Genomic DNA, 20,544 nt, shown 5'->3' with positions numbered 1-20,544 from the left:
ATGACCCTCCTTCCTTCAGGATGAGCTGCGTTTCTGCGGACGCCGCGTGCTGGTTGCACAGCAGGGTTTGGTGGCCGGGATGTGCTGCTGGTCCCGTGGCATTGCACTGAGACCAACCTGCCCACGAGGGGCTGCTGCTGCCCTTTCACTGCTCTTGCAAGGCACGCAGCCTCTCGTTTTGGCATTTTGGTATTGCATTTATTCTGTTAAAGGCATAAATGTTGGATTAGCACCGAAGCGTGTCGCTGCTGTGTAGGTGCAGAAAATCACTTTCCTGTTGCATAGGCGTTTGTTGTGGCTTCAAAGCTTTCCCTGCCCCATCAGAATGGAACCAAGACTCTATCTAGTGTTGTTGGTTGATTGGTTGTTGTTGTTGTTTTGTTTTGTTTCTTTATTTTTCCCTTTTTAGAAAGGTAAAGTACAAATAGAGGGAGCTGTACAGAAACCAAGGGGTTTCTCCAGGGTGTGGTTCAGGTTTCGATGTTTAAAATTGCCTTTTCTCATGTACTTCCCACACCTTCAATTGCTTTATTGATAATGCTCCTGTGAGGTCCAGGTGGGTAATGTACAGAACACTTCAGATTTTGTGTCTAGCCGGTACCAAGTCGCAGAGCCCTGCACAGAGCTAAAGCCATCAGTGCTCACGTTCCCCATTCCCCTTGCTCAGAGGTGGTGGTTGACCTGCAGCTAACACCTGCTGCTATGTCCCACTCTCTCCTTCCCAGATCTGCTCAAGCTCTTCTGCATATTTCCAGTGGCAGCGGGTGAGTTGCTACTAGAGATGTTGCATTTTAATTTGTAACTGGAAAACAGAAGATGTGACTGCAAAGCAAACGTTGTGACCCAACCACAGAACTGTCCTAGATTCTCACATCTTGTTTTGAAATTTTGTGACAGCCTTATTGCCCAAGGGTACAACATAATCACTTTGCAGTTCACTGATATGCTTTCTTATAGCATCTGTACTAAATGTGTTTTTATCCCAGCTGAATGGAAGAGCACTTTTTAATTCTTCAGATGCAAAGGGAAAAAAAAAAAACAACAACAAGAAATTCAAAATGCATAACAGCTAAAATTGCATTTGTTGTCATTTTGGATATAAATATGGTTTCAAAATAAGCATTTCCACCCTCTCAACACCCCAGTTCTTCATTAATGATATTGTTTTCCTGACTTTCCTCACCACAGAGCTTGATAGAATGTTCGTAGCACAGAGCTTCTCCTATTGTAAAGTTTGCCAAGGAAATTTCTGAATATGTGAACCACAATGTCATTGTTGGGCAAGGTGCAGAAGTTGTTGTTGGCACTAGACAGGGTGTGGGGGCTGCAGGGACCTCCCAGCACCGCTCAGGTCCTGCATGGGCCACCTGGGTGCTCCTGTCTGAAGGCTTTTTGTAAGAAAAGAGCAAAAAACAGATGTGGGTAGGAGCAGGTAACGGTGTGGTGAAGAAATCAGATGTTTGGAGGTTAAAGAAATCTCGTAATTGTTATACTTGAGGAAGATGTGAAAAAGTTCAGCACTTCCTTCCTAATATTTTCAAGAAATGCATTGATATGTGCTTTCTAGGAAGTGTAGGCCTATTTTAGTTTTAAGCTGTATTATACACTATGCCTATGTTACTTAGGAGCATTAAGTAATTCTGAATGTTCAATCTGGCTCTTCAATTTCATAGAAAAAATTGAAACTCTTTTTACTATAGTCTTTGCTGTGGCCATTGGTGAGAGGGGCAAGGAGTGGCCCAGGTGGGCATCAGAAAGTCCTGTGGACACAAGGCCGCCGTTCTGAATGACAGGCCTTCTCCTTGCTGAGGGACATCTGTGTGAAGAGGATTCATCTCTCCAGTGAGGTTTTGTTCCTTTTTCTTCCTGATGTCCCGTGGCATTTTCCTCCTCGTTGCTGCTGAGGAACATTTCCCAGCAAGGGAGGTCCTGTCACGCAGACGTGTGCTACCACGGGTTTGTTGTGCCCTTTGCTGGTGGCTGACAGGAAAAGGGCGTTATTCGCAGAGCTCCGATGTTCAGAACGTTCCTCTTCAAACTGCGATATAATTACCGTGATGACCAACGTTTGCGCGGCGCTTCATTTCTGGGGGCATCCATTTTGTGACAGCTCCTTTCTAACAGTGTGTGCTGACAGGAACAGCTTGAGCTGTCCTCCGCATCCTCCAGAAATACCGGGCGCGTCTCGGGACGCTTTGTTATATGGCATCTTTCCTACACCTCAAGGTGTGCCGTGGCCCTCACAGCTGACGAGCAGACGGTGAATAACAGCAGCACCTGCCTTGCCCCTTCCTTCCCTTCTACCCTGCCATGCAAGTCAGCCTGGGAGATGGCTGCGTGCAGCAGCAAGGAGCTGGCCACCTGCAGCTCTCATTGCTATCTCTGTGAATGGCCACGGACAGCCGTGACCACAGCCTCCCCTACATGCACACTCATTGCAAACACCATGAAAGCTGTGGGTCGGCAGAGTAATTAAACGTTGCAAAGCTCCCATGTCTGTCCCCATAGGGGTGGTACTGTGCTGCTTGACTGCTGCCTTCAGCCACGTGGGAGGTGCCAGTGTTATTTCCTAAAATAATTGATGTTATTGTTGCTGGGATATTTTGTAATCAATCACTATGGACATTCTGTTGCACCAATTTTTTGTGGTCTTTTGCATTCTTTTTCTTGTAATTAGCGTGCTCAGCTCATTCCCATGCTCAGCGTGTTGATAACAATAAGCTGCACGAAGAAATACGTGAACCAAAGTGATTCACATGTATAAAAGGATCTCAAATCCACCCACTTTAAGACCAGGTGCCCTTCCTTTGCTTCTTATCTTAGAACATTCTTCTATGGCAGTATTTTTCTAATTGACTTTATTATGATTTCCCTTCTTTTATTCGAAGGGAAGTGAAAGTCAGGATTTCTGTGGCTGCTGCTGAAATCCTCAAATTTTGTTGTGGTTGTTGAACCTGTAGCCCACCAAAAGTCACTGAACGGACAGCAAAGATATCCATCTCCATTTCTCTGGTCCAGCGAGCAACTAATCGTGAACAGATAGGAATGGTCAATACCTGAGTGCTGCAGGTGAATAGAGTCCTGCATGGGCCCTATCCTAGGAACACATTTAATTTGATTCTCTTAGGACATCCTACTATAAAATTAATGAGATGGAGTCTTCCGAAGACTATTTCCCAGTTTGCTGCCACTGTAGGACAGGGTTGAATAAGACATAGTTTTACTGGCTCAAAGAAATTTCAAGTAAACAGATGCAAATGTTAGAAACGAAATCAAAACATTGCAATGATCCTAATTATGGAAATAAATAAAAGCTCTGCTAAGAGAAATGTACTATTGCAAAATAAATGATAGACTGCAAGACAAATCGCAGTCAGAAGCGAACACAAAGAACTCTATACTATAGAAAACCTGTTTGAAATGATAATCTCAAATCGTTTAGGCACTTCATTTATAAATGCTTGCTGTTTTCAGGCACTTCTAAAAAATGCCTGAAGTTCCTTGCTATTTCACAAAATCATTGGCTTCATGTTGTACCTGTAGCATACATAGCCCATATGTTTGTTGTAATAGTCTCTCTGCCATGGAACATAAATCCTTTTCAGGGGCTAAACACAGTATCAGTTATTATTTTTTGGCTTAACACAGAATAAAAGAATTGTGCAAAGTTCTAAAATCTTAATTGCTGATAGATTTTCCTACAGGCAAAGGCAGACAAGGGAACACAGAGAGATTTCCTTCAGCATCCCCCAGGGCAAGAGCATCACCAGGTTTTTTGAAGGGCGTTTCAGCCCAAGCACTTTTCTTCTCTCCAGGCAGTAAGTACAACAGGAGAGGGGAACAACTGATGTGATGCAAAAGGAACCTGTGACATTTTCAGGTTTTTAACCGGCATCCAGAATTGTCTCCAGAAACTCCTGTTGCCATTGACCCGCAAGCCCAAGCTGCCTACAAATTGACATGGACTGCTTCTGTATTATTGCTTTACATTTCACTGCCTCGCTCCCTCTGATAAACGTGTGGAGAAGTTTATTTGCAGAAAGGCTGAGAAAGAAAAGTGGTTATATATAAAAAAAAATAAGGTTTGTCCACAATGCGCGGTTGTCTTTTATCTGGTTACTTGACATTCTGGTCATTGGCTGGCTGAGCTTCATCACAAAATGTTTCATAGTGAAAACAGAGAATTTCTATCCAACTTCCCAGATTATTTTTTCACTCTTTGACTTGGGATATGATACTCTTGGGGAAAAAGTCATTATCTCCCCGGCACTGGAAAAGCATTTTCATGGCTCTTTCAGGTGACTTTTTGTCTTCTGGAGGAATGGAGCTCTTGCGGAGTATTTCAGCTTTTGCCTTTGGGAGAATCAAAGGTAAGAACATGAACTGCTGTGCGCAGCTGTGGCTGCACTCTGGTGCAGTGCTTGTGCAGTGTTTGCAGAAGGGGGCAGGTTCCCCTCTCTGGTGCTTTGGCAGTGGTGCTACATGGGATTTTTGGAAAGAAAAAAGCCCACGGGTTGCTGGTTAGGCAGCATCATTGGCATCCCTGCATCACGATAATATCCTGAAGCTGTGTTTGCTTTAGAAATGTGCTGTTAGCGCAAGCTGGCTGGCCGCAGCCCTCCCAGCCATGCCAGCAGCCGATGCCCAGCCTGGAAGAGGCTTCCTACAGCAAGACAGAAGCCTGCACCTCCAGGCTTTGTCTCACTAAGCTTGGCAGCCTCGCTGCAGCCCTTCTACAAGGCCAAGGGGCTGCGGGGACAGTGCCCGAGTCACCCAGGGATGTGCCCATCCGCTCCCTGCTCACTCCTCTCTCGGTGCCAACAGGCTGGCACTCAGCTTGCTGAGCCTGCTGCAAATCAGCACTGAAAGCAGAAGAATACATTAAGAATGGAATTTAAGCTTCTCATTTTATTTTAACTCTGTAAGGAGGTTGATTGTTATTGGGGCACATGGGCTTGCACGTTCTCCCCGGTGTCATCGGATGCAAACTAAAATAGCACGGCACCTTCTCCTCCGATGCCATTAATACTTAAAATACATGCAGTTTTGCCAGGAATGAACTGCGCACCATTCATAGAATCACAGAATGGTTGGGTTGGAAGGGACTTCAAAGTGCCCCAGTTCCAACCCATGGGTGGGGACAGCCCCCAGCTCATGCTGCCCAGGGCCCATTGGGCACCTCCAGCAATGGGCCTGTTACAGTTCATTAAAGGTTCAGTTATGTTACAGATAACAATCTCTGCAGAGGCCTGATGGCAATCAGTGTACGAACTTGTAGATCGCTCTCAGATGAGTGCTGCATTCTCCTCAGACTCCCAATGATTTTGTGATGTATGCAGATTTACGCGTATATACGCTGGCAATAGAAAATCAGCGTTAGGAATGGAAGATTCAATTATATTTTACTGTTATATTTAACAAGAAAGATGTAATATAAATTAGTGAAAATGCATATAAACACCATTTAATAAATATAAGAAGAAAGATACTTACATCCTCCGGCGTGTGGAGTTTATTGCCTAGTGCAATGTAATTAAGTTTATGTGAGTATGAGCATAATAAGCTGTAGAAAGTCACACAGCAGTGAATGATAACGGTGCATGTAACTCTGGTGATATACAGTGCCACAGCTGAAATGCTGAACATAACATAACCTTGTGGTTTGTGTAACAGAGGCAGGAGTGGAGGGGGTTTGCTTTGCTTTGTCTTTGCTGTTTGTTTTAAGTGAAGGACGGGAACGTTTGCCAAAGACTTAGAAAAAAAGAACAAAAAACAGCACCACGATGCACCCGGAGTAATGTTACTGCAGTCTGCTGCTTAAACACCTCCTCTTCCATTTTCTCTGTGCATTAACTGCGTGATCCCAGTAATTCCTTTAATGTCTCTATTTGCAGCCGTTTGACCCTTGTGCAGCAGCAGAAGTGTGTGAGAGCAGCTCTGCATGCTGCTGTGCAGCTCCAAGCTGTGCTCCTCTCCTTTTCTGCAGCTTTTTAAGCTGCCTACAGGGTACGGAGCATTCCAAGGTAAGAGGAGAACAGATGCTTTGCTGACCTGAGCTTGTTGAGCAGCCTCAGAGATTGGAGGCAGACCCTAGCAGGGCCTGGTAACTCGGGTTTTAAATCCTGTAGGGATTTCAGCCTCCTTTTTGGCTGCAAGAATTGGCTCTTTCAGCAAAGAGGACTGTGTGCAATTGATGCCCTGGGAGCCTCGAGCACAGAATGGAATTTTAGCATCTATTGCAGAGCTTGACATTTCTCTGTATTTCCTGTGTTGCTTCCCAGCCTGTGACCTAAATTATGAGCAGAAGATATTAAGCCTGGATTTTAACTTAAGAGCTGACTACACCCACAGGACAAATTAAAACACAGTGTTGTTTTTCCACTGAAGGTAAGCAAGCAGTGAAATTATACTGGATTCTTTATTTAAACTGCTGCCAGAAGTACGAAGTTGTGAGCGATTGCCCATTCCTCATCCTTGCTCTTTCTCCTCTAAGCCCCCGCAATGGTTGGACACAGCATAGAACCACAGAATCATACAGGATGGAAAAGATGGCTCAGGGCATTACCATAGCCCTGGTTTGGCTTGTTGGCTTGTGATGTTGTGATAAAATGCCATCTAACCTTATTTCCTTACTCCTCTCTGCTTGCCATTAAAACTGTTGTTCCCCAAACTAGCATTTGCCATCTCCTACTGGTTCTTTTCAGTAGCTGGAATTCCTTCACCATAAATTCTGTTGGATTTTGTGTGTGCTGGCATGAATATTGGAGTGCCCAACCATTTATCTGTGCTGGGTTTGCAGCTACCTGGCTGCTACCGGTGGTGACTTCTGTAAGTACTGAATATATTTTTTCTTGAAATCCTTTTAAAAAAAATCCAAATTTGCAAATAAGATTCTAAATAAATATTCCCAGTCTTTAAATAACCCCATCTCCTTCCATTATAGGTCTCTCTGGGCCAGGTCTTCAACTGCTCTTACTATACTAGTGGATTTAAACCTTCTGTCCTTTGGTGGAAAGTGAGGTGCTTTAACTGCAATCCCCCTTGACTCTTCTGGGGAAGATTTGGTTCATGTTGCACAATGAAGCATTTCATATTGGGCTCAGCACTGTGAAATTTCAGCTAATACCACAAAAGAGTTAATTGATTGTTGCGGGTTCCAATCTAAGTTTATCCCGTGTCAGGATTTTCTCCCCATAGACAAGGTGATAATCTTGTATCTGAAGGCAAATATATAAAATGCGTTTTAGTGATTCCATGGAGTCGTTTCCCAGGCAACTGTAACATCTCCATCTGCAGCGGGGTGCGGGCTTTGCCTGGCCAGCTGCCCTCGTGCAGGGGAGTCTGCTTCCAGCCAGCGCCCCTGGCCAGGCCCCGTGCAGGGCAAGAATGCAGAATGGTTTGGGTTGGTTTGGGAAGTTTCCCCTTGAAGCTAAATTCACTTGTGGGCCCGATATCCTCCGATATGGCTGCTTGGGTTGGAAAGATGCATAGCGTGGTTACGAGCTGCCACATCACACCAACTGGGTGATAGCTTCTGAGAGCACCATGCGATGTGTACCCCAGTGCAGTGAGAGTGGGTGAGCCAGGAGCTGCCCCATCCAAGGAGAAATGCTGGTGGTGCAAGAGAAGAGGATTCCTCCGTAGCTCTGAAGTCAGAAAGGTGAGAATCAAAAGACCACTTTATACAGGGCAATACCCGTAGTAAATACATTTTCCTACTGTGCTGCCTTCATTCCTGCAGAATGGGACTGACCTCAAAAGGACACTGGAGAGCATGAAGTGTGCATGAACAGTGTGTGCTCTTCTTTGAAACCCATCTCGACCCCTGTCAGTGGGTCTATGGGAGAGGCTGTAGGTCAGAAAATAGCCCTGGGAAATTCAAAGCTATCAGACTCTGTGTTGCCCATCTCTGACTTTTGGAACAGAAATAGCCAGATTATGCCTTGTGAGATCTGCAGGGATTGTAAAGCAGTTTGGCGTGGCTGAAGATCACGGTGTGTAATTTTGTTTAGAAACTCATGCTTTGACTCTGAGATGTGCACCAAGTAGGCACAGTAGTGCTGAACTGTGAATCATTCCAGATAAGGGAAATCTTTGGGTTGCACTCCTGGTCACGTCTTTGATGTGCAGTTATCAGTATCCAAGCTAGCCTGGTATGCCCGCAGTATAGATGTGCCCTAAGGCCAGGAGCTTCAGCACTTTCAAAAGAGCATGTGTTGAGAGCCTCTGCCCTTATATCAGAACCTTGCAAAGAGCTGAATCACGGTATTTTTAGCTCCTGTCCTCTTGGCTTAGATGATACTGATCTTACGAAATATGGCAATGCGGAGAGCAGTAGGGTTATTTGAGTTTCAAGGGATCTTTTACATGTACTGAAGTCCTGCTGTTCCTGCTGCGATAAAGAGACTGGGAACTGAGTGAGCTTCTCTTTCTTTGTCGCTTGTTTATAATTTGTTGTACAAGTGTGGAGAACCTCAGATCTCTTGAAGTGATAGGAGGGCAGGCCCAGGCTGGGGTCTGGAGCCCAGTGCTGGATCCCTGTGTTGACAGAAGTATCACCTCGTCCCCTCGCACTCTCCTACTTCCATAAACCCTGCTGAGATGTCCTACCACACTCGTGTTATTGTCCAGTGTTCAGGACCAGGTGAGTAATGTGCATGGTGCTACCGTGAAGTGTTAGCTCAGGTGTGCTCCTTCCTGTCGTGTAGTTGAGTCCTTTGGGTGCCCTTTGCTTTTTGCTGTTAAAAAGAGGCTTTAAGCCCCTTTGAAAGTTATACCCCGCGTCTCTTCACTCTTCATGGCTAGGACTCACTCACTCTTTACTGAAAGTGCAATATTGAAGTCCATCAGAAAATTTTTTCAGTGTACTTGTGTGATGGGAATTGGGTTTAAAAGCATGAAGTGGAACTACTCAAATGAAAGAACTGGCTGTCAGCAGGAAGACTCTTTGGAAGGAAAAGAGTCATGGGGATTTTCTGTGGACTACCTGGTTGCTTCTGAGAGTCAGCGCAGCATCACACTGAATTGAGCAATGGTTCTGTTAATGCACTGTGTCTTCAACACTTTTTCTGTAGGGAGTAGCTGGAGAATACCCCATGTCTTGTCCTCAGAGAATAATCCTAGTCCTCATCACTTTTGGCCTTTCCTATTTTCTGGAGAGCAAAGTTGTATCTCCTTTCCAATTATTGGATTCTGTGTTTACTCTTGATTAAAAATTAACAGTTGATTACTTCTAATGTTAGCAGCTGTGGTGGGAGGAACGTGTGTGAAACAAACATGAAGACTGATGTTAAAAGGAGAGGGGTTGATGGGCTAGATGCTATCTACAAGCAATAGAAAAATAAAGGAGGCTGATGCAACTTTTCAGAGAGTTGTATCACGGGCTAAGACAGCCATCTGCAACAAGTTTTGAACGAGAAAACTGAAATATCTTCTGCCTTTTGGCTTGTGATCTTTTCAGATGAAGTCATCGATAAGAAAGAGAGAACACGAGGGGAAATCGGGCTTGTTGGCGGCTCATGCTCTCACAAAAGGCACGTCAGCGTGGGCAGCAGCTGCGTGACAGCAGCACCAACTCTGTCCTACCTGAGGACCTTTATGAGCAATGATAGTCACCAAATAATGCTGCACAGAGCAAGCAGTGAGGCTCCGTGCCTTCATCCATGGAATGAGAGGCATTAAGTGGTACCCAGCACTTGGGGAGGCCCCAGGCTTCCTCCTCTCACTGTCCTTCCCCTTCTTGAGCAAGGCAACACAGTAGTTGGGTTTTATTTTCTTAGCAAGAAATCTGAAAGCACCAGTATGCTCACAATGCAGAGCTTACCTTTGTATTCTGTTTGTTTAGTAGGTCATTACGGAGAGGACCGTATCAAAAGGCTTTTGCAGGAAAGGACAGTTCCTCAAAAGAGGCTGTAATATACTTGTTTGTTTAAGTGGCACAGAGGAGTAGAAAGAAAACAGCGGTGAGTTAGAAGAGCATAAAGAACAGATGGGAAACGCTCTGAATTTTGAAGGAAAGGTGTTCCTCGTGTCCTGCTGCTGTTCCAGATGTCGCCACTTATTCCCTAATGGTGTTTTAGGTCTTGTGTTGCAGCTCTAAGCTGCCATGCTGCCCTTCTCACAAAAGCCAAGAGCTGATGTGCGGAGCGGCCGGGATTCCTCCATCGCACATATTGCCTGTTCAGAAGGATGAGAGCCACGCCTGAGTTGTGATCTTGTTATTTTCTCATAATTCTGTGCCAAAACAGAGGTAAATTCCCTACCATCCCAACTAAAGGAGGACCAGGACTGTTTGAAGAGGAAATGAGACCGCTGACCCATGTTTCACATCCAGCTGACCTGTTTCCATCCCGAAGGCCACTCCCCAGTGTGTAAAATCTGCCCAGCTCTGAGCCATTCAGCCCCTGCTGTCCTGGTGAGCGTTTCGGCATCGTTTGGGTCTCTCACTGAAGGACAGATACTGCAGGCCTGCAGGTTTGTGCCTCACTTTTTGTTTCCCAGCCACAGTTGTTTCACTGGGCTAGCTCTGACCAACTTTTGCTGTACATCACCCATTTCCATTCCTAAGTGACATACTGCTTATTTGAATAACATCTCAAGGATTTAGCAGAAAAAATGGTTTTATGCAGCAGTTCTTTACATCAAAGTCTACACATTCGCTTGAGCTAAGATGTACTTTTGGTGTCTTAGATTAATACAAAAATCTGGTATGTTTTCCTTGTCTTTCCTTAGCCTTACCGACTGGAGAACTCTGGGATAGAGAGCAATAAAATATATAAAAATTATGGCCTTTAAAGCCACCTAAGTCTTTCTCTTTATTCAGTACTATTTATACTATTTATAGTAGCTTTCCTTGTTTCCTTTAAAGTTTGATCCCTTTAAAGTTTGATCCCTTCTTCTTAAATCACATCAGAATTTCCTATGTCCTTTTCTTCTCGCCAGAAAACATTGCCTTTTTCCGGTCTTTCTGGGCCCATTTCTCATTCTTGCTTCCACTTCAACAACTATTCATACTTTCTTAGATCATCGAGATCTTTGTTGCATCTGAGCAGAACTGGAGCTTCAGCTTTGACAGGTGTCTTTTTAGCTCAGCACTGACATCTTTTCTTAGGCTGCAACTTCCTGCAGGATCTATTTGAGAAGTTTCCGAACGCATAAATTGCGTTGGCATGCTCCAATAAGAACAGCAAAAATGTTAATTACTGCCACTTTTCAGTTGCTGAGTCTCTCCTTAATGGGTTGAGCAAGTTTTGTCTGGTGTGGTTTTTTTCCCTCCCCCCCCTTTTTTTTTTTTATCCAGATAAATTATCAAATGACTTTAACATTTGGCGATGGTGCACGCAGAATAATGAGAGCTTGTTTTTCACGTTGCTGCTCTTCGTGCAGATCCTTTTTCTGAAGGCACGCTAAGGGAGCTGACAAAAAATGCGATGTGATTTATAAACCCAAAATATTTTCTGCCGTGCTGAAAGATGCTTTTGCCAAAAGCGCTGTTCTTGTCGTTTCCCATAAAAAAGCATGAAGGTGGTGGTGCTGGGAGATGTGGAGGGGACGTTTGTGAGTCTTGGAGAGCACCCGCAAGGTGCCGTGCGCTGCCGTCCATGGGCGGCGGTGACGTTGGGCGCAGGTCTCGCATCACTGCACAATTTGATGTCATCGCAGATCTGTCCTGTGCTGGGAAGTGGCACCGTCAGTGCCGGGTAAGGAAACTCATGCCGTCTCTGCCCACATCATCTCTGTGTACTTCAACCAGGAAAAGGAATATAAATATAGATGATGATTTGAAATGTAAAATGCTGAGGATGGTGACGATGACGCAGCCGAGAGTTCCTGTCTGAGGTAGGATCGAAAATGTGACTTTAAAGCTAATTTCTACTTCTGGCACAGGGGATCAGGCAGCAGCTCTGTCCCTTTTGCTGTGACAGTGATGTGCCTGTCTCTGATGACACAGAAGCTCTCTGAAGTTGTGTGGCCACCTGGACCCGAAGTGCCCATCACTGCTTGCCCATAAATCCCCCACCATCTCCTCATGCAGTCCACCCCCCCATGCTCTCTGCACACCTCCTCTCTGGTGAGCATCTGGCCACACAAAGCCAGCAGACCAAAACACTCTTGAGGAGTGGGACACTGTAAAGCCTTTTGCACTGTGCACTGCTTATCCACTGCTAATGTGGGTTTAGTCATAGTGGAATTGCATGAACAAAATGTTTTAAAGGGAAGCCATGCATCTTTTAAGCAGTAGCTGTGTTGCCATGGCCCAACATGGAGCCTCTCCCTTTGCAGTTTGCTCCAGCAGATGGGGGGCTTCCCCCCCAGGCCTCACCCCACAAAGCGTCAGCTTTGGACCTGCTCCTTATGGGACACATGGGTTTAAAGGGGTTAGAAACACAGCAGGGAGCTGCCCAGACATGGCCTAGTGTGGCCTATGGCAACTTTCTGTGCCTCCGTAGACAAAATCTGCTCCAAGCTACAGCAGTGGTTTCAGTTGCAACCCCGTATGGGACACAGCAATGGTGTGAGCCCAGCAATAACAACTGAAGGAACAAAACCCACTTTCTGATCTCTATTTTTCCTCCATCTTTGTGCCTTGCTGAGTTTCTCTGTTATCACGGAGTCAGAAACAGATTTATAGCCTGTGAGTACCATTAATTTCCATTTTGCACTTAGCTATGATCTCAAAGCAAACCACCCCAGCCCTTCAGCTTTTTGATGCTCTTGAAAGCCAGGAAAGCTTTGAGCTTGAAGCACAATTTCTCGGCAGCATTCCCCAAACAAAGCCATGCTGTGGTTGCACAGTGAACATCCTAGAGGGGAACGAGAAGATTTGGCACCTTGCCCTGATCCAGACTACTAACCTAGTCTGGTTTTATGATGTTTGGGGTTATATTAATGGGCCGTGTGTGCTTTCACTTGTATTATTTTGATCCCTTAGCAAAGGCATGAAATGCCAGCTTAATCACTTCAGATTTATTATTGTGATGGAGGAGAGAAATATCAGTTTCTTATAGGTCTATTAATCTCATTAATTGTATAAGCACGATGGCTTTACCTGAAAGCTTTGCATTGTGTTTCATCTGTTTTTCAGGGAGAAACAGGAGAACAACTGGATGCAATACACTATCCCGTTAATGGATCAACAGGTGATTGTTGTTGGCTTTGCAGGAAGTAGAAGCTATTGCTGCTAATTTATTCTCACAAAATGCAAATTTTAAGGATGCTGAGAATGTATTATGTTTCTTAATGATTCATACAACCTATGATATCTATCGGTGAACCTTACCTGGGGACAGGGCCTCAGGCTGGGTGCTTTGCAGACAAAGTGGAAGATGGAAATGTCAATTGCCACTTGTTCTGTTAAACCTGTTTCATCGAAACCTGAAGTGGGAATATCTTCAATGTATCTAAATTTCCACATACGCTTTATGCATGCAAATCACAGCTGTGGTGCATTACAGTGCATCCAGAATACCTAGGAAAAAATAAACTCAAAGTTAGATGCAAGTATGAGACTTCGAATCCCCACTCCACTCAGGTAACGCCATTTCTGCGTGTCTCAGGAGTGGAAAACTCCCAGGTCTGGGGTTGGTGACATCTCAATAATAGCTCAGCTGTAAGATGCATCTGCCTTGTATGAAGAGAGTTTGAGGTTGCTCAGCTGGTCAAAGCCTTTGAAAATACGAAATCTGCTCTTGGATTTTTTAGTGAAAAACCCAAACATTACTTCCCTTTTCCCTATGAGAGAGTCAGATTCTAAGGACAGGAGTCTGTGCCAGGTGAACTTCCCTGGCTTTTAGGCAGAACTGGAAGCAGAAAACAGTGTAAGGAATTTTGCTAAAAGAGTATCTTACTGTGAGCATTTATCATATGAGCATGAATGAAATACTTACAGATGCTTAGATTAACATAGACTTCTTCCTCCTTCTCAGATCAGATGTGATTGGTTTCGCAAAGGAGATTTGCTACCCTGTGAGCATCTTTCCCACCCTCTATGTGAAACACCCTTAATGAGCATATTTGATTGTCTTTTTTTTCTCCTTCCTTCAGCAATTCACACAAGAACAGTCTTCCTACACTGTCTGTAATTTCAGTAACCTGCTGCTCTGCCCCAGGAACCACAGTGCAGCCTCCTGCCCAGGTTGATGGTGGAACTCATCTCCTGGGGAGCCCCTGGCAGCTGCAGGATGGCCCTACTCCATTGTACTTTTGCTACCTCCTGCTGAAGGAGCCTATGGGCTTCATGGCCAAAGCTTGTCAGCTAGAAATGTGACCAAACCCACTGTTTAATAGATAGGTGAGAAAGATGGGCATGAAGAGTACAGACTCAATAATGCACCAAAGATTATCTAGCAATACCTGAGTTACAGCTCCACACTGAACCTAGAAATCCAAAACTTTAATCTCAAGCTGTTCTTGTTCCTCCTTTTCATGATAATGCTGTGAGAAGGCTAATTTGTATTAAAATCGACTTAAATTCATGCAGATACAATGAAAGTGGATGCTAAACTTTGCTCTAACAGAATGCAACCCAAAAAGATTTCTTTGCAACAGAAACATGGGCTAATCCGCTTATTGGTCGGAGTTGGAGGTCCTGTACGAGTCACACTGAATGTTCAATTCAAATGAGAGGATTTTCTTGGTGAATAAGAGAACACGTTCTAAATATGCTAATAGTCAAATGTTCTCCAGACAGTTTTTATAAACGGTTTGCTTACTATGATGTTTAAATCAAGCTAATTTCATCTTATGTCTCTGTAGTTCTGTTGGTCAGGAAGAGTCTTTAGAAGTGCTTTGAAGTACTTCAGAGCAATGGTAAACACTTTTAAAGAAGTAAGAATTAGGGGATTATATCAACCACTGGCATGATCAGTACTGCTGTGTACAGAGATAATGAAAATATCTTTAAACCCAACCTGAGGTCAAATTATGACTTTTCCTGTAAGAAGTGTTAAAGGCTCTTAAATGTCACTGCGTTTCTTCCAGCTTTATCTGCAGACCTTATTGCTTTGTACTTCCTAGAATTAAATGCAGCTACATCAGGAAACGGAACGTTCCAGGTAAAGCTGCCATAATTTATAAAAGCTTAGGTCTCCCCAAAGACTCTTGCAGAGTTCCCATCTGGAGCCCTTGTACATTGATTTTTCAGTGTATACACCAAAAGAAACACAACATTGGAGGCTGCTGAGTCACTGGTGCGCACCTTTCTACCGCTGCATGAATGTCAAAAAAAGATTTCTAGCGTTTTCGTTCTAAGGGAAAAGAAAGCAATTTAACTTTTTTCAGCGTTGCCTCACCAGTGTGGTTGAACATTGAAGGCATTTGCGGAGCCCTTACTGTTTTCACAGCACTCTGTAGAAATAAACCAATAGATCCCCTAAAATGCTGGACTACCCTTAATTTTGTAGCAGTAAAAAACAATGCTCTTGGACATTAAATAATGTTTTGATGTAGATCGGTGGATTTATTAATACTACAGAAGACTTTATTGGATAAATTTAACATAATCTAAGATCTGCCTGTATATAGGAGAATAAAACGGTGTCCAAAGAACTTCAGTTGTGAGAAGAACATTTAAAATTTGCTAAACAGTTAAAAATTAAAAGTGAAGCACGTAGAAAAGGAAAGCTATGTATTTTGTAACGTGTTGTGCTAGGCATTGTATCTTCTTTGATTATAACAAGATTCTTTGGTGAATATTTCTACTTAAAATGCACTTTTACTAATTTTCCCTGGCAGACAGGCTTTAAAGATCTTGCTAGAATGTGTTGGAGGAGGTAAAAATTCTTGAAGTGTATTTTTGAAATCTTTAGACCTTTGACCACATTTGCTATGATGGTACAGACCTAACAGTAAACCCACTTGAAAGACATTTCCATGGAACACTTTAAATGAAATCAATCGGTACTTTCATAATGGCAGCTGAATGTGCGTTCTTGCCATTTTCCCATTTAACAAGAAGAAAAGGCCAAACAAGAACCAATTAGTCATAATAAAATCAGCTTTGATGACATTTTCACTCCTGAACTCTGGTATAAAATGGTCATCTAAGAAAGAACTGAAAGGATATGTGAGGAATTTGGTAGTATAACTGCATGTACATACATACACACTCCTGAGCAAAAAATGATCGGGTAAAGATGCAGCAATTTAATTGCTATTTGGAGAAGATATACTGGTTTTCTGTTTAAACATATGCGTAGAGCTTTGCTTGATTTTTCTTCTCCATTTTAACTGGTCTCAATTTGTCTTTGAAGTCTATGCAGGTTAAACCTTCTTTTCGTCCTTTGGATCTCAGCGATGTTTGTGTGCTCGGGGTACCCCATTGGCCCTTCCATGGTAAGTCATGCTCCCTGGTTACTGGAAGATCAGATGTTACATTTATTTTATGTAGCTGTTTTTGCTGTTGTTGTTGTTGTTTGGTTTGATTTTCTTATTAAATGAAAGGAATTTCTATTAAAGCTATTGAATAAATATCATTTAATTTTCCTGGAACAGAACTGACTTTTGCTTTAGTTACAAGTAAAATATGCAAGCCTCTAAATAATCATGTAAGAAATCTGCTGCATATTCAGTGTTGAGTGTGAAGAACTTTTGCCGACGTTGAAATATCATATGGAAAAGAGGAAAACATCAGTCTCCCCGCATTTCATTTCAATTCCTTGTCAGCGTCCAGGAGGTACAATAACATATGTGTGTTTATTACATTTGCTGAAAGGCAAATTATAAACCAGTAAGTGTATTAGCCACTGTTATTAATATGTACAGGTAAAGGAGAAATACCAAGTTAGGAAAATTATTCCATAGAATCAGTAACACCACTTTGGTATTGTGGACTGTTTAACTTCCTTGAATAGTGAAATCAAAGTAAGTATGCTATTTGAAGGAGACAGTGCTAATAATCTTTCCCTTTCTGATCTCAACCACGGCAGTATGACAGGTTGTTGGTCCAACTAGACAGACACCATTTCAGTCAGGCTTTGCCAATGTGGAATGAGGAGTTTTATTTCAAATGATGTCCAGTATTCATGCCTTGGACAAAGACTTGTTTCTTTACTGCTGTGAAATAGCTCTTGGAGTCGCAGCTTGGATGTCTGGGTTCCCTGCGCTGTGCTATGCATCACTGCCTTTTCATTAAGGAGATCTGTCTCTGGTAGGAACTCTGGCTGCTCTCACAGGGATTATTTTATTGCTGTGAAGTTCCTGTTAGACTTATCTATCTATCTCCTGCTTCCTCCGTATGTTTTACTTGTGTGAATGCTGAATCACCTCTCATTTCTGATCATGCAACCGTCTCCCAAACAAGAACGCAGTGCAGAGCAGTTTAAAGGGATGGCAGAGAGCACGTTGCTTTTCGGCAGCGCATCAACGAGCATGTAAATCATGGTATGACGGAGGATGCTCACAGCCACTAGGGACATGCCAGGAAATGTTTCCCTTTAATTTCAGTGTTAATTTAAATGCAGTTTGAGTTTGTTAAAGTTTTTGTGTTGTTTGCATTTTACGATGTGAAGTGCAGTAAAAGGAACTTGGACTTAAACCTATGTGGATTTTAATCCGGGCTTTCTACAATTCCTATTACTATGTTGTCATTATTAAATGTAACTACCACCATAACTAGTCATAACTACTGGAAAGCTTCCTCCCTCAGTCTTCTACTTTACAGGTATCTTCATTTTCTCTTATCTGTCATTTAAGCGGAATGACTTCACACGAGTGGTAACACGATGCCGTTACGTTGCTAACTGAAAGAAAGTCTCATTTTACAGCAATAAATATGCATGATACTCTAGGGAAACCACACTGCATGTCACAACAGGTCAGCGTCAACGGGAAACGATTCATTTCATAAGCATCATTTGAGCAGTATCAGTATTTTAATCCTGAGATGCATCAGTGACGTATTCTGTAAAGCTGTGAAAAAATCTGATTTTGAGTACAACAAATCCTTAGCAAAGAGCAGTTCATACCTGTCATTCTAAGCGTAAATTGTTTTTGTGTTTCTGCTTTGCTTTTCGTACCGAACAAACCCTGTCAACCGCACAAATCCATAATTTTACCTTCCCTTATCTCTCTCTCTCTTTTCTCTCTTCAGAGCAGCCATCCTTTTTATTTGAATTGCCAGCTGTACGGAAAATCTGATTACTGCCTGGTGCTGCTGAATAGCTGCTTAGCCAAGGTGGGCAGGAGCGAAGAACTGGCTCTCCTAAAGCCCTACCTGGAGATGCCTTTCAACAAACGCTCCTTTCGCAACGGGGTGGGATCGGGAATTAAAAAAACTTCCTTTCGAAGAGCAAAGTCATAAACAAATGTTCCAAGCCGTACTCTCGGTTTTAGCATCCCATGCCTAACTTTGTGCTTAAAATCACTTTAATGCTTTTCTCTGATAAAAACCGTCGGAGACAAATGTACCCGTGTCTTCATCTTGTAAACAGATGTTTATTTCAAGGAGCACAAGCCAAGTGGAGCAGATGGAACCGCTCAGAACGGGCTTTGTTTCCGGAGTTACAGTATCGTAAAGTTTTGTATGGAAATGGATGTTTTCATTTGGTTAATTCCCCTTCTTTGTAAAGCTACAGATTCAATCAGCCGGCTCCTGATTAGCACAAAGGCAGCCGTCCTGTCCCGACCCCTCTCATTGCCGGCAGCTGCTCTGGCAGCGTTCGCACACATCTACAGGGCGTTTCATTTCTCATTTCTGAAAAGTGTGAAGGGCCACAGCTGAAACAGAGTCTGGTCCTGCTTGCAGCTCGTAGGTTCTTTGTAATATTGTTGTTTAAGATAACTTTACTGGGAAATAATGCCTTCAGATGTGTGATCTCATTTCCAGAAGAGTCCTGGGAAGTCACGCTGAGGCAGGGTATCAGCAGCTCCCTTTGCCTCACACATTGACTCGTGTGGGGAGCACACCTCTGGTGAAGTGTTTCTGCTCATGGCTGCAGTTGTGGCACAGTAACTAGCAATGCTCTTTTTAATTCTCTGTAAAGGATTTTAAAAAAGGATCATTTGGTCTGAAAATACGTAAGCGTTGTGGTAGGAATGGTCATCTTGCTGTGTAAGTTTTACCTTGTGGGTATCTCCTCCAACTGCAATGTTCCAAGCTGTAACCTTGCTTTGAAAATGTTGAGAATTGTCTGTGCAGTGCATTTTGAATTGAAATTTTAAATAATAATAAATAAGTATGTGGACCCTTTCTAATATTTCCCTATTAAATATCATCACGCACGAGGTCGCTGTTCCTTCCGCATAAGGCTGGGTGGCACTGTCACCTCCTGCCACTGCCAGCAGCACCGCTCCTGCATTTTGCACCATGAGCCTATAGTATATAAATATATTATATATAGTATATATATAAAGCAACCGGAGCATGGAGCAGTGCAAGTGTTGCTTAATCAGAGAATCACGGAATGGTTGGGTTGGAAGGGACCTTCCAGTTCATCGAGCCCCATGCCTTGCCATGGGCTGGGTGCCTCCCCGCAGCTCAGGCTGCCCAGGGCCCATCCGTGGCCTTGGGCACCTCCAGGGATGAGGCACCCACAGCTCTGGGAGCAGTGCCAGGGCCTCACTGCCCTCTGAGTAAAGGAATTCCTCCTCACAACTGACCTAAATCTCCCCTCTTCTAGTTTAAAACCACTTCTCTACCCGTATCCATACTGAAGTAGTGAAGCAGCATGATTTTACATTCTGCTTAAGCACTTCTGCTCCTTTTGCCCTCTCCCCACCCTGGCTACTGTGATTTCAGGGGCCGTATATGCCCTGCTGGTGCAAACTCCTGACTCCAAGCTCTCACAGCCTGGGAAGCAGTGTGACAATGCCTTTGGCCATATGTACATGAGGGCAAGGTGACATGACAAGTAAGTGCCAAGAGGAGAGGTGCTCCCCTGCCCAGCACTACTTCAGAGCCTTTTAATTAAGGAAAAGAAGTTACTGGGGTGGAATTATTCCCTTGTGCAGATGTTAGGGGTGCACTCTGCATCTGTGCATGCCTGCGTTCAGCAGCACAGTCCTGCTGCAGTGCAGGCACCCGGGGCTCTGGCCCTGCAGCTCCCAGCACCACCTGGCTTCTTTTACAGGGGAAAGAAAATAATAATAAAAAATTCCAGATTTAGCTTTCTGTTGGGCTTTCACATCCATTATAGTGAACTTTGTTTCTACGTAATGAAGTATGTTTCTGCATTGGTAACGTGTGATAAACTTGGTTGTCTGTGAGCCGCCAGAGCCATACGTGTAGCTCCGAAAATGAACATCTTACTTTTCATTGATTGTGCAGGGCTGCAACCAACCTATGTAGGGTTTGGTGATGGCCTTTGAGCAGAGGGTGTTTGGAGAGCTGGGCTCTGCTGGGTCAGACTTCATCTCCCTTTGGAAGGTGTGGGCTTCTTGGCTACAGGAAAGATGCAATTATTTATGATGTAGTCACTTCCCAACGAGGCACTCCACCTGGAGAGATCTGCATTCACAAAAAGCTGCAAGGAGGTGGGCACCAAGAGCCATAAGTTTTGCGTTCACCTAAATCACACAGAGCAAGCCAGGCAAATGTGGATTATCCTG

The 20,544-nt window shown here is 43.8% G+C and overlaps 1 protein-coding gene across 7 annotated transcripts in view; it reads left to right on the top strand.

The window, feature by feature from the left end:
* Positions 1,038-20,544, top strand: part of NPS (neuropeptide S) — a 41,935-nt gene continuing 22,428 nt past the window's right edge. For 2 of the 7 annotated variants that reach the window (XR_002439670.1, XR_002439669.1), the window contains exons 1-2: positions 16,289-16,332; positions 18,089-18,172. Coding sequence is in view for 1 of the 7 variants with exons in the window: in XM_021399837.1 (XP_021255512.1) it covers positions 15,022-15,053; positions 16,251-16,332; positions 18,089-18,298 (324 nt within the window). In the remaining 6 variants the exon portion in view is untranslated. Of the gene's footprint in view, positions 4,371-5,390; positions 6,024-6,281; positions 10,474-11,661; positions 13,146-13,165; positions 15,054-16,250; positions 16,333-18,088; positions 19,297-20,544 lie in introns of those variants that run through there. The other 5 variants (XR_002439674.1, XR_002439673.1, XR_002439671.1 and 2 more) reach the window with 5 other exon arrangements.

Source organism: Numida meleagris, chromosome 5 (assembly GCF_002078875.1).
Source record: "Numida meleagris isolate 19003 breed g44 Domestic line chromosome 5, NumMel1.0, whole genome shotgun sequence".
Lineage (NCBI taxonomy): Eukaryota > Metazoa > Chordata > Aves > Galliformes > Numididae > Numida > Numida meleagris.
This window is presented reverse-complemented; position numbering and strand designations above follow the sequence as displayed.